This window comes from Vulpes vulpes, chromosome 6 (assembly GCF_048418805.1).
Source record: "Vulpes vulpes isolate BD-2025 chromosome 6, VulVul3, whole genome shotgun sequence".
NCBI lineage: Eukaryota > Metazoa > Chordata > Mammalia > Carnivora > Canidae > Vulpes > Vulpes vulpes.
In genome coordinates, this window is record NC_132785.1 from 9414164 (window position 1) to 9428480 (window position 14317).

The 14317-nt window shown below is 39.2% G+C and overlaps 1 protein-coding gene across 11 annotated transcripts in view; it reads left to right on the forward strand.

Moving 5' to 3' along the window:
• The first annotated feature begins 314 nt into the window (after positions 1-314).
• MTRF1 (mitochondrial translation release factor 1) overlaps positions 315-14317 on the forward strand; it is a 52803-nt gene continuing 38800 nt past the window's right edge. For 3 of the 11 annotated variants that reach the window (XM_072760639.1, XM_072760638.1, XM_072760640.1), the window contains exons 1-5: positions 791-865; positions 2731-3159; positions 7890-7981; positions 9398-9479; positions 9680-9787. In XM_072760639.1, the coding sequence (XP_072616740.1) occupies positions 2739-3159; positions 7890-7981; positions 9398-9479; positions 9680-9787 (703 nt within the window). In that variant the 5' untranslated portion in view covers positions 791-865; positions 2731-2738. Of the gene's footprint in view, positions 650-702; positions 866-2730; positions 3160-7889; positions 7982-9397; positions 9480-9679; positions 9788-14317 lie in introns of those variants that run through there. The other 8 variants (XM_072760642.1, XM_072760643.1, XM_026009616.2 and 5 more) reach the window with 7 other exon arrangements.

Here is a 14317-nt window from a genome sequence, read left to right on the forward strand (position 1 = left end):
AACCGAAAAAACCATGCAGAATCCCTATCTGGGGATGACGAAAAGGATCCTCAAAAAAAAATTAACCACTGCTTTAAGAAAAATAAAAACTAACAAACAGAAACCACTGCTTTAGTGGCTCCATTATATAATTTTCATATATAAGGAAATTCTTTTAACTTCATATTAATATATTAATATATTGTAAACCTTGATCCCCCAAATCAGAATTGTAGAGCATCTCTTCACTGCGTTTGCCTGTCTCTAAGAGACCAGATTTTTGGCTGGGGGCTTGGAAGCCAGCCTGGGCATAAACTACAACTCCCAGCATTCCTGGGTTGGAGCTCCCGGAAGTTGTAGTTCATCCTACATCCCTCCACCGCCCGCCCGCCCTGCCCCATCGCCACCCGCGCCCGGCTCCGGGTGAGTGCCGCCTGTGGTCATCTCCTGCGATTTTCTTTCTCGCTTTGTTATGTTTCTCTCGTTTCTCCCCGTTAGCCGTTACGCACGCGCCACGACTGCTCCGTAGAAGCCGAGAGCAAAGCGTGACCCCGGAAGGAGAGAACCCGGAAGTGAAACTGACCCAGCGTCTGTCGGGCTGCAATGTAGCCGGTCACAGAAGGTCCCCGCTTCAGAAAGGAAAGCTAGCGTCCTTTCTTCTTTTTCTTAGGTACTCACGATTTTTATTTTCTCTTCTTCGACCTTAAAAAGTATTTTTTCCACCCCCATTTTTTTTCCCTCGCATGTTGCCTCGATGGGATCACTGTGTATACCGAGTTACAAAGTAGGGGGTGACACGTGCTGCTCTGGCGCAGGCGCAGTGTCCCTTGTGACCTGCAGGCCCTGGGAGTTGTGCGTAGGGTGTCAGGGGAGTCCTGCCACTGAGGTGGGTGATGGAGAAGACTTGCGGTTCCCAGGTGGAGGGGACCCTAGCGAGTAGACGTCTTGGTTTGTGGGGGGGAGGGTTTGGTTTTTGGTTTTTAGTTTTGGTTTTTGGTTTTTGTTTTGGTTTTTTTGGTATTTGTTTTTCTCCTAACATTGAGGTTCATGACCTTAAGTGTCACTCTACTACTGTTCCCTGGGCTGGAAATTTTAGCTAGAAGCGTTCTAACAGGAATTTGTCATCCTTTTGTCCATGTTTTCAAATGGACTCAAACTTCTGATGTGCTTGAGACTGGACGTAAAGACACACACGGGAACTTGTGCAGAGGGTCTGTACCTTATGTGCCTGCCGGGCATTGGTGCGTTCTTCCACAGTCCCTTTTTCCCAATGCGCTTCAGTGTGTTAAAGTTCAGTAGTAGAATGCTGCAAAATCTTAATGTTTCGGGGGGACCATTCTGAATATTTAATTTTCTAGAAGATTGTGATTTTTTTCAAGCTAGCTGACTTATAATGCTCAAATGAGTTACCATATGCACGCACCTCCTAGCATGATAGGAACGCTGGAGGCCATAAAACTTTGACCCTTATTTCAACATTGAACCTCAGAATTTTGGGGGCAAAGTGTTTTTCCTAAAATATGTTTTCCCTTGGTAAAACCATTCTGTGCTTTGGTTAGCTTCTGATTATATCTATGAGAAGGGAGAAGAACAGGAAATTAGCGAACACGGCCAGTTTCACCTAACTTGTAATTTTTTTTTTTTTAAAGATTTTGTTTATTCAGGACACACACACACACACACACACACAGACCTAGGAAGAGGGAGAAGCAGACTCTCAGCCGGGAGCCTGATACAGGACTCTATCCCACGGTCATGACCTGAGCCAAAAGCAGAGCTCAACCACTGAGCCACCCAGGTGCCCCTAACTTGTAATTTTTTAAAAATGTTTTTTGCTTCTTGTGACAGTAATATGTGCTATGTGTATAGAAAAATCAAAAACACTGAAAGGTAGAAAAAATGGAAAGTAAGCAAAAGGTATCCACAATCCCATAACTGGAGGTCATCTTAGTAACATTTTGGTATGTTTCTTTTTTAGGTTGGTTGTTTTTTTCCCAGAATACTCTTGTTTTACCTTTTTTATATGGATTACCATATGTCATAGAAAATTTTGAAAATCTCATTGATATTATATTGTTTTGCATTCTGCTTTTTTCACTTAATACAAATATTGCCACTGTCCCCTTTTACTAGACCTACTTATTTATTTAATCTGTTAACTATTTGAAGTTTTCTTCCTTTAGGATCTGATCTAAAAGGGAAGCCCTGAGCTCTGAACAGGCAAACTGTGTTCTAGTATTAGTTCTGCCTCTGTCTGGCTGAATGAATAATCATGATTAAGTTACTTGACTCACTTGGGCATCTGGATACCTCAAATTAAAGAAATAGACAAGAAAACAGTTAATATTTCCTTCAAACTTTAGAAATCTATGAATATGTGAGCCACCTAAAACTTGCCTGATTATTTGATATCTTTCAAGTATTTGTTCACATATTCAAGTCTAGACCCTGGATACTTTTTAGAAAATAGCTGATTTAACCCAGTCTGTTGATAAATTTATTAATTATGCTCCTACTCATTTGCTGTAGTTAATTATAAACATCGAATGAATGAAAAACGCTGCTCTCTTCATTTATTTTAATATGTTATATTCAGAGATTTGAAGAATTATTTTCTTTTTATGGATTACTGAATTTCAGGACTTTGAAGCTGGTTGTGCCCACAAACTGGACAAGATTTCTTGAGGCTACTTCCAGATTTTGTATTTGTAGAGTCGATTGGTTTTTCAAATTGTGTTTATTATATTTCAGATGCTGAGATGAATCGTCACCTGTGTGCTTGGCTTTTTAGATGTTCATCTCTTAATGGTCACCACCAGCGCCACATCCACCCCCAATTTCATCAATTTACACAGATACATCTTGATACAAGGCTGTGGGTTTTTAGACAAAACAGGAATCCCATTCTCCATCATCGGTTAAATAAGAATTGTCCTAGGAGATATTGTGGACACCAGGACACCAGGGTGCTGTGGAAGCATAAAGCACTACAGAAATATATGGAGGACCTGAATAAGGAGTACCGTACGCTTGATCAGTGTTTGCAGCATATGTCTGTGAATGAAGGCGACCGAAAGTCTTTGAATCGAAGGCATGCCGAGTTAGCACCACTTGCAGCCATTTACCAAGAAATTCAGGAGGCCAAGCAAGCAATTGAAGAATTAGATTCAATGTGTAAAAGTAGGTGAAAAATATGTGCGTGTAAAGGATGTGATTGATTTTAAAGGTTAAAGCTTTATTGAATGCAGTCTTCTAAAAATCCTAGAGTGAATACACTCTATACTCGGAGAAGACAGGATTCTATCCTGGATGTTTGATGTATTTTGGGTACTAAAAATTAATTACTAAGAGACCAGGCTCCTTGTGGTGCTTGCCAAGAAGTTTTTAGAATCTAGGAGCCTAAATATTGACCTTTACAGAAAACTTTAATTTATTGAGTGGGATTTTACTGAGCATATAGCAGAGACACAAGAATACAGTCCCTACCCATCAAAGGGCTTATATGGTCAGGTATTATTTCATCATCCCAGAAAGAACCCTGCACCTGGTAGCCACTTGCCCCAATTCCCCCTTCCCTACCAACCCAAGGCAACTGCTAATCAATCTACTTTCTAGATTTACTTATTTCGGGCATTGTATATAAATTCCATTCCATTGTGTGGATCTACTGCATTTTATTTTTACTTATCCATTCATCAATTAATGGATATTGAGTTGTTTCCACTTTTTGGTTATTATGAACAGTGGTACTACAATTGCCTATCATAACTCTACATTTAACCTTTGGAGGACTTGCCAGACTGTTTTTCCAGAGTGGCTGCACCATTTCTACTTTGCCCTTTTGATTCTAGCTATCCTGGTGGATGTGAAATGGTATCTTCATTGTGGCTTTGATTTGATTTCCTTGATTAATGATTTGAGCATCTTGTCATATGCCTGTTGGCCATTTGTATCTTATCTCTGGATAAAGATAAGACCCTTTGCCCATTTTTAAATTGTTTGTCTTATTAATGAGTCATGAGAGTTCTTGATATTCTAGCCCTGAGTTCCTCATGAGATAAATGATGTGCAAAAATTTTCTCCTATTCTATTTGTAGGTTATCTTTTGAAGCCCCATAATTTTTAAAAATTTGATGAGGTCTAATTTATCTTTTTTGCTCTTGTTGCTTGTGTTTTTGGTATCTTATCTAGGAAACTATTGTGTAACCCAGGGTCACAAAGGGTACATCTATGTTTTCTGAGAGAGTTAAATTTTTTAACCTTATGTTGACTTTTTTGATCTATTGGGATTAATTTTATATAGGATGTGAGAGATGTTTACTTTTAGTTTTGGTATTTCTTTTTTAAGATTTTATTTATTTATTCATGAGAGCCCGAGAAGCAGAGACACAGGCAGAGGGAGAAGCGGGCTCACGGCAGGGAGCCTGATACGGGACTTGATCTCTGGACCCTGAGCCCAAGGCAGATGCTCAACTGCTGAGCCACCCAAGTGTCCCTAGTTTTGGTATTTCTTAATACTGCTATTGCCTTAACATTTTTTCCCATATGAAAAATTTCCAAAATGTACAGAAGTTGAGAGAACTGCACAATGGACTAACCTGAGATTCAACATTTATCCAGCTAGTGCTCAAAGCTTCTGTTTCTAAAATTTCTTTTATGCTCCATCCTGTTCCATTAAATGTTAGCAACGTTAAGCAACGTCAAGGCCAGCCACAGTTATACCTGTAAAAGTCCTGCATTTCCAGAGGCGTATTTTTCTACCTTCTGTTGGTGGTTCTGTGAGTTTCTCATCCATGTTTACTGAGGATTTTTTTGGTTTTTATTCTTTTGTATGACACCACTCAAATTTGTAATTAATTAGTTTTGGGAAGGTTCTTTGCATATAATAGGAGCATCCTAAATGCTTTTTAAACTCAGTTGACATAATCTTTTTCAGCCTTGGTTGTATCACAGATAATTGAGATTGGATTGGATTGTTTCTGAAGTCTCTTCCAGGTCCAAAATTCTGCTGTTCTGTAATAACCGTGATAAAATCAACATTTACTGTGCTAATATGTGCCAGGCACTAAGCTCAGTATTTTACAAATAGTATCTCGTTTGAATATTCACAGTGACCTTACAAGGTGGGAATTACCATTAATGAAGAAACTTCCAGCTTAAAATGCCAAAGGTCACTCAGCCAATCAGGTGAGGAGCAAGGATTTGAACCCAATCAGTGAGATTCCACAGCCCCTGTTGTTATCCACTGCACCATGAGTCGAATTCCAGTAGAGTCTGCCTCTGTAGTATACCTTGCACATGAGTCCCCTTCTATTCTGCTAATTTATAGCTTTATTATATCTCCTCCTGGATAGTTACAATACATTCCTAACTTGTACTGTCACTTCAGGCTTTCCCAGTCCAAGTGCAACCTTACTCATATTACTCCCCTGCTCAAAATTTTCAGTAGCTCCCATTGCCTATAAATATAGATTCTTGATTTGGTATTTAAGAGCCTCTGCGGAGGGGCACCTGGGTGGCTCAGTTGGTTAAGCATCTGCCTTCAGCTCAGATAATGATCCTGGGGTCGTGGGATCTAGCCCCACGTTGGGCTCCCTGCTTGGCAGGAGCCTGCTTCTCCCTCTCCCTCTGCCCCTCCTCTATCCCGCACTTGTGCTCTCTCTGTGATAAATGAAATCTTTTTAAAAAGCCTCACAGAGTGACACCAGCCTCTCTGCATAGTGTGTTAGTTCCCTTTGCATATGCAACCTTCCAAGAAAAATAGATAACTTGCTGTTCCCTGAATATACCCATGTCATCCCATAGCTCTGTGCAGACATTGTTACCCACAAATTTTACCTTGCTAAAATTCATTTCACTTACAAAGTTTGGCTTGGTGGGGGATCCCTGGGTAGCTCAGCGGTTTAAGCGCCTGCCTTGGGCTCAGGACATGATCCTGGAGTCCTGGGATCGAGTCCCACATCAGGCTCCCTGCATGGAGCCTGCTTCTCCCTTTGCCTGTGTCTCTGCTTCTCTCTCTCTGCGTCTCTCATGAATACATAAATAAATTCTTAAAAAAAAAACAAAAACCAAACAAAGTTTGGCTTGGATGTCATACTTTGGCTTCAGTTCCCTCTGTAAAACAAAAATGTTACCTTTCTTTGCTTTGTATTTTGATCTTTTATGTAATCGTCTAAACTTCTGTCCCTTCCCTCATTACCTGTTCCTCAACGACAGAGCCTATCTTACTCATTTTTATATTTCCTGCAGCATAGGATATAATAGACTCCCAAATCTTTGGGATATAATGAAATTGAAGTAGATTTCAGAATCAGTAAATAGTAAGAGGCCACAAAAATAATTTTATGTGACTGCAAATTAGCTTTTTCTGACACCTTTGACCCAACAGGTACCTATATGGAGTCATGTCAGCCTAGTTTCCATTTGTGGCAGAACTGCATAATGCAGGGCCACCAGTGATACTACAGTTTTGCCACAGATGATCCATAATTAGAATTTAGTTCAGATGGTGTCTGTCCAGGAATCTTCCTCCAGTGCTGAAGTCTGGCATAGACCCCCCCTTCCTTTATGCCTCCATAGCATTGCCCTATCATATATTATAATTGTGTGTACATGTCTCTTTCCCACCAGACTGAGCCAGTTGGGGCCTGGAACCATGTTTTATTCATCCTTGTGTCCCCAACAACTAGCAGAGTATCTGGCACATAGTAAGTGTTAAATGTTGAAAGCTGGAATGATGGGACGCCTGGGTGGCTCAGCGTTTGAGCGTCTGCCTTTGGCTCAGGGCACAATCCCGGAGTGCTGAGATTGAGTCCCACATAGGGCTCCCTGCATGGAGCCCGCTTCTCTCTCTGCCCGGGTCTCTGCCTCTCTCTCTGTGTGTCTCTTGTGAGTATATAAATAAAATCTTAAAAAAAGAAAGAAAGGAAGGGAGGGAGGGAAGGAGGGAGGGAGGAAGGAAGGAAGGAAGGAAGGAAGGCAGGCAACCAAGCTTGAGTGAGGCATGGAATCATACCAGATTCAGATTTTAATGACTTCCGTGACTAGGGAAGAAGTTTCAAGAGTCTTCTGTTTTATTTTTTTTATTTTATTTTTTTTGAGCCTTCTGTTTTATAATTATGATTTTTCATTTCTGTTTTCTTCTTTACTATTAACCAAACATTTCTACATAACGTTGCAAGTATCACCATTAACAAATAGAGTCTAGGTATCTAGAGCAATGGAGTCAAAGGTTCCAAGATCTACTGTCTCTCATTGTTAGCTTTTCAAATTGGAGTTCCATGATTTAACTTTCTGTTTTTGAAATGATGTGAAAAGGACCACTGTTTCCATAAAGGAAAGGCTACAAAGATGTTTTGTTTGACCTATGGGGTGTTTTTAAAAAGTGTTTACTAGGAAAAAATAATAAAAAAATAAAAATAAAAAAATAAAAAGTGTTTACTAGGTATAAATATTCAAGAGATTTCAAAATTTTAGGAGGTCTTATTTCTGACTTTGAAAAAAATGGAGGTGCCAGCCATGCTGGATTACGCAGAACATGCTGAGTAATGACTGCTACCTTTAACACAAGAAGTGGTCACTCCAGTTTACTCCAAAACTTGCCTTATTTGGGTTTATATTTAATTAACCAGTCCTTTTTCAAACTTGTTTTATTAATCATTGGTTTCTAATCAGCTCTAGACATTCAAACCATAAACTCTTTGGGGCAATGATCATATACTTCTTTGCACACTGAGTTCTTTAGACATACTTTACAAGTTCTTATTAATTGATATTCTCTATTAAAACTGCTCTTTTGTATAATCCCTCCTTCACAACTGAAAGAAAACTTAGTAGGCAGAGATTATGTACCTATTTAAGAGTTTCTCTGTAAGTATTTAAAAACGTTCATCAGTTTTGCTGCTTTGTAGGTCTAAGTAAACAAGATGAAAAGCAGTTACAAGAACTCGCATTGGAAGAGAGGCAAACCATTGCTGAAAAAATCAATGTGTTGTACAGTGAGGTACGTTTTAGGAGGTAAACTACTTGATTGTGTTAATATAGAAGAATATTGTTTTGCTAGGCTATACTTTGGTGTTCAAAGTACTTTCCAAACACCAGTTTAAGTCTTCTTTTATGATAAATGATTACGCTGGGATTAGTTGGTAATTTGCTACAGATCGAGACTGAAGCTATTGGGATGCCAGAGACTAAAACATTGCCTTCCCCTCACCACCCCCACCCTACCTCCATGAGCAACTCTATTCCAAAGCTATTAACTTGCCAGGCAAGGAGACATCTGCTGGTAAGGAAACTTAGTTCACCAAGAGGAAGAATCCGTGGTTTTTAAGGCTTAGAAAAGGAGAGTAGTTCGTAGTGACTTTGTTCATTATGGATTGAAAATTTGCTTTCTGGATAGAATAGAATGAATCCAAGGTATAGACACAGTTGGTTCACACAAGTCTTTAGCTCCTTGTAGTTCAATGGATGATTTGTCTGAAAGAATGAAAAACACGGAGCTGTATAGCCTCTCCCCTTTTGTCCTATTGGCCATCCTCCTGCCTTCAGTCTCCCTACTCGGGGAGTCCATAGAGGGCCTCGTTGAAGGGAATGAAGTAGAGGTATCAGTTACTGTTATCTCTAACCAGCAAGTCAAAGGCAGAAGTAGGGTGTCATTCTTGGTCAGATATTCTCTCCCACAGATGGTCGTTTCTAGCAGAAATGGAGTATTTAAAAGGGCAGTAGGGAGAGTCATGACACGTAGGAACTTTTAGTCTGACTTGAAAGACTTTTTATTAATAAATCAAAAATAAAATTGCTTCCCTTTTCTCCATTAGAGGGAAGCTAGTCACTTTCCTTATTAAGAATCCTTTGTTTTCTTGTCACAGTTCAGAAACTATTTGGGCCTTATCCTGGGAGTCCTCAATATACTCTTTAAGCAGAACAGCTCTACTGAGAACACAGGGCATGACCTGGGGGCCACTGTCCTCTGTGGCAGGAGAGAATACACAATCATATGTAAAGACTCCTCATTTTCTCCAAGTGAAGACTTTCAAAGCTTTACTTCATTCATTAGATGAAAGAAGCTACTGTTCAGAACTAATAAGAGGCAAAATCTGAAAAAAAAAAATTGAATGGAGCACTCTAGACTTTGATCTAAACTTGGGGCATTTTAGAAATTAAGATAATCTGATAGCATTGTGGAAAGTACCCTGACAAGTAACTCCATTGTTACCATGAATTGATCACTTATTTTGGGTCTAATGCAGTCTACTTATTATAGCATTTAATGACTAGACTTCATTGGGATGCTAGATGATTTTGTTAATTACTGATTTTTTTTTTTTTAATGTTTGCAGGTCTTTTATCTAAAATCAAGCAATAGTATACAATGGAAAATATACACAGAAATGCTGATATTTTTTTTTTCCTTTTTCAGCTCTTCCAGAGTCTAGTGCCAAAGGAGAAATATGACAAAAATGATGTTATTATAGAGGTGACATCTGGAAGAACTACTGGAGGTCAGTTAAATAATTTTATTGTAAATGATCCAAAAAGTAAACACTTAAGTTTTGCCTTGGTTTGACACACTATAACTTTAAAAGTCCATTAAATGTTTTCCCTATGGAAACAGTTACTCCTTATTTCCCAAGGGGCCTATACGTAAGAATGGCTCTCTTAAAAAATCTGTGCTAACTGAATATTTTTTGTATTTTTTTAGGTGATATCTGCCAGCAGTTTACCCGGGAAATATTTGATATGTATCAGAATTATTCAAGCTATAAAAACTGGAAATTTGAACTTCTGAATTATACACCAGCTGATTATGGTAGGTGTATTTGATGATTTTGTCCATAGAAGATACTGAAAATTATTTTACCTCTGATCTTGATTAGAGAACCCTGTTGTCCCATTTGTAAAAATGTTTTATCTGTATCTACTAAATGCTGTGATACAGGCCCATCAATCTCAGCAGCTTTTCTATGGTAGAGGTCTTACCTGGGAGAACAGAGTGGGAGATAGTGAAGGAAGGAATGTTTGAATTAGAGAAAATTTCCTTGGGGAGGCTATATGTATTAAGGTTTTTATTCTAAAGAACTTTATCATTTATGTGATACAATCTGAAAGTATTATCAATTAGACTGAGTGGCTAAGGTATATTAGATTTTTTTTTTAACTTCTGGATTAAAATTTTTTTAGAGAGGAAGAAAGTGGGGTGGGGAGGGGCAGAGGGAAAGGGAGAGAAAATCTCTAGCAGACTCCATGCTCAGCACAGAGCCCAATGCAGGGCTCAAGTCTCACGACCCTGAGATCACGATCTGAGCTGAAATCAAGTAGTGGACATTTAATTGACTGAGCCACCCAGGTACCCCTAACTTCTTAAATTTTTTATAATCTCAACAGCTAAGTGCTCATAACAGAATAATCTTTCCAAGGACCTGGTCTGCCAGTGTTTTTGCCTTAATGCCTCTCCTCATCACTCTGCCAAATCCATTGAAATTATTCTTTGTAAAGGATTTTAAGTGAACTTTCTAAAAGCTCTCTTTTGAATATATTTCATCTATCTTATATTATTGTAATGTTGACGTTAAAAATATCTTACCCTAGGGCTCCCAAGTGCTTCAGTCTGTTAAGCAACCGACTCTTGATTTTGGCTCAGGTCCTGATCTCAGGGTCTTGAGATCAAACTCTGCCTCAGGCTCTGCACTCAGTAGGGAGTCAGCTTCTCTTCTTGTCCCTCTGGCCTTCCCCCTGGACACTCTTGTGCGTAAGCTTTCTCTCTCTCTTTCTCTTTCTAAAATAAATAGGGATGCCTGGGTGGCTCAGCAATTGAGTATCTGCCTTCAGCCCAGGTCATGATCCTGGAGTCCCAGGATCCAGTCCCACATCGGGCTCCCTTCATGGAGCCTGCTTCTCCTTCTTCTTATGTCTCTGCCTCTCTCTCTCTCTGTCTCTCTCATGAATAAATAAATAAAATCTTATTAAAAATAAAAATAAATAAATAAATAAATCTTTTTTAAAAAAACTTCTCCCTATTTCATATTATCTCATAAAAATTTTTCTCACATTTTTATTCTCTTGACTTCTTTATTTCATTGCCCTTATTAGCATTTTTTTCTACTTTTCCTTTTAGCATCATGTTTGAGTTCTCTGACTTTGCATCTACTGTCCTTTTTTGTTTTTGTTTTTGATGTGTTCAATTTTTATGGAAATGCAGAAAAAGCTAATCATTTGTCTTTATTTTTAAGACACCACTCTAGTTGGGCTGATAAAAACTTACACAATATAAATAATAGCAAACAGTACAAGTCCTTAAACTTTTTTTTTTTTTTAATATTTATTTATTTGGGAGGGGGAGAGAGAACAGGCAGGGTGAGGGACAGAGGGAGAGGGAGAGGGAGAATCCCAAGCAGACTCCCTGCTGAGTGTGGAGCCTGACACAGGGCTTGATCCCAGGACCCTGAGATCATGACCTGGGCTGAAATCAACAGTCGGATGCTCAACTGACTGAGCCACTCAGGTGCCCCTAGTCATTAAACTTTTAAATACTCAATTATGTTAAATCTGATAGGAATTCTTTTTTCCCCCCTCATTCTTTTAAGCCATATGAAAGTTCTTATTGTCTTGGCTATGCATTGATACCCAATCATAAAATGATAAAAGTGGGGAAGGAGGATTAAAGTAAGTTAAATAATAGAGGAAAATAAAAACCGGTAGCTAGAAATAAGTAAGTTATGCTTGGTACAGATTTTAAATATAGCCAGTGGTCAGGAAAGGTGAATTGAGAGCAGAGGGAACAACCAGAGCAAGCACGTGGTGGTGGGAAAGATCATGGTGTATGTGTATGTGTGTGCATGTGTGTAGAACAGTGAGGAAACCGGTTTACCTGGAGCATATTTGTAATGGGGAGACATAGTAAAAGGTGAAAGATTGGGTGCCTGAGTGGCTCAGTCATCTTAGCGTCTGCCTTCAGCTCAGGTCATGATCCCAGGGTGCTGGGATGGAGTCCCCCCATCTGGCTCCCTACTCAGTGTGGAGGCTGCTTCTCCTTCTCCCTCTGCTGCTCTCCCCTGCTCGTGCTGTCTCTCTCAAATAAATAAATAAAATCTTTGGAAAGACTGATATAATCTGGAGAGAAGCTAGAGTATGTGATGGGAAGACATAGGAAATGAGTGCAAGGGGATAGAATCTGAACAGCCTTGAAAGCTGAACAGGCCTTGATTGTTGGGGCTAGAGAGCTGTTGAAGATTCTATCAGTAAGCATATGATTTGGAGGCACCTAGGTAGTGTAGATGGTTAAGCATCCAACTCTTTATTTTAGCTCAGGTCATGATCTCGGGGTTGTAAAATTGAGACCTACATTAGGCTTGCACTCAGTGCAGAGTCTGCTTAAGACTCTCTCCCTCTAGCCCCCTCCCCCTGCTCTCACTCACTCTCAAATGAATGAATGAATGAATGAATGAATGAATAAATAAATAAATAAATGTGGATTTTAAGGGAAAAGAGGGGAACTGAAAAACTAGAGAGGGAGACAAACCATGAAAGACTCCTAACTCTGGGAAGCAAACAAAGGGTTGTGGAAGGGGAGGTGGGCGGGAGGATGGGGTAACTGGGTGACGGTGATGAGCCCTGAGGAGGGTACTTGATGGGGTGAGGACTGGGTATTACACTATATGTTGGCAAATTGAATTTAAGGTTTTAAAATGTAAAAAAAAAAAAAATTAAAAAAAAAACATGTGGTTTGATAAATATATATCTTAAGGAGATTATTTATACAGCAGTGTGCAGGAAGGATCAAGAGGCTAGATTTAAGGCAAACTGTAGAGAGGTTATTAGGGCAACTCAGGTGTAACTAAGGCTTAGACCTGGCAGTAGACATGTGACAGACCTTAAAGGAAGAACAGACAATAGAGGGGCTAGTGCTTGCCACTGTGTCCCTGTGTGCAGTGTAGATGAATTGATCTTCCCAGCCTTCTGAGATGGGTAATATGAATTGCATTTTAAAGATCAAGAGGTAGGCTCAGACCAGTAAGTAACCAATCCAAGATCACACGGTAAGTAATGGCAGACTTAAGTTTGCCAAATCCAGAGCCACACTACATCCCAGTAATCTATTCTGACACAAACAAGATGAGCCACAGAGATTCTAATCTTCCGAGCCATAAAAACCGCAATATTCATTCAAGTTTGAAACCTGAACCTATTTGGGAAAAATAATGATAAGTTGGTTTTGAATTATTATTAAGTCCGTGGTCATTGTGAACACCCATCTAGAAATATCCAGTAAATGCTGGAGTTGTATAGGCAGAGCTTTGATGAGAGCACAGAATCAAGGAGAGAGATTCGATAGCTGTTGGCACAGAGGTAATGTTTGACGCTGAGAGAATATGTAAAGAAGAGTCTATGGAGAGAGAACATCCAGGGCACCAAACCTTTGGGAATGGCCGCATTTAGAAAGATTGACTAGTTGGCAAAAGAAATAGAGGGATCAGATAAAGCAGAAATAGGATCAGGATAGTGTAATGTTATGGAAGCTAGAGATGAGAGCGTTTCAAGGAGAATATAATCAAGAACGGCAGCATTTTGGGGCATCTGGCTAGCTCAGTTGGTGGAGAAGGTGACTCTTGATCTCAGGGTTATAGGTTCGAGCCCCACGTTGGGTATAGAGATTACTTAAAAAATAAAAATAAAATAAATAAAATCTTTAGAAACAGCAGCATAATAAAAGAGAATAGTGACAGATGTCAGCAGTGACTTCTCAGATATATATTTTGAATCCAATTTTCAAGAATGAAAGATGAACTCAGTAATTAACAGGAAGAGAGATTCTGTTCCAGGGATATAGAGCAACTTAATCCCTAGACCATGGTTAGGAAACCTTTTAGATTCACACAGCACTAAAAGCAAAGTTTGAAAAGAAACATCCTTTCATGCAAATATTCATGTACCAAGTGACTTAAAGCCTTGTGGTTTTGTGATTGTAACAGATATGGACAATACTCAACCATTCCACGAATAGTCCAGCTAGGTGATTACAATAGTTTTTGTGGAAGTGGTGGAGGGTGATAGCTCTGGATACGTAGTGTGGGTCTGACACTGTGTTACTTTGTGTTATTCTGTGTATTTGATAAATCGAAACATCTTCCAAGTTAAAAGAATTCTATGAAATACTATAATTATGTTTTGTTATTCTCTACTTGCCAGTTAAATTCGGGGAAAGGTCACTTAGAGTAATGTGATGGTTAATTTTCTCAAACTTTTTTAAATGGATGAGACTAAACTAGCACGTTTAGGTAATAAAATTATAGTAAAGGAGTAAAAGGATCATAGTTACTCATGAGAAGGGATTGTAACTGCA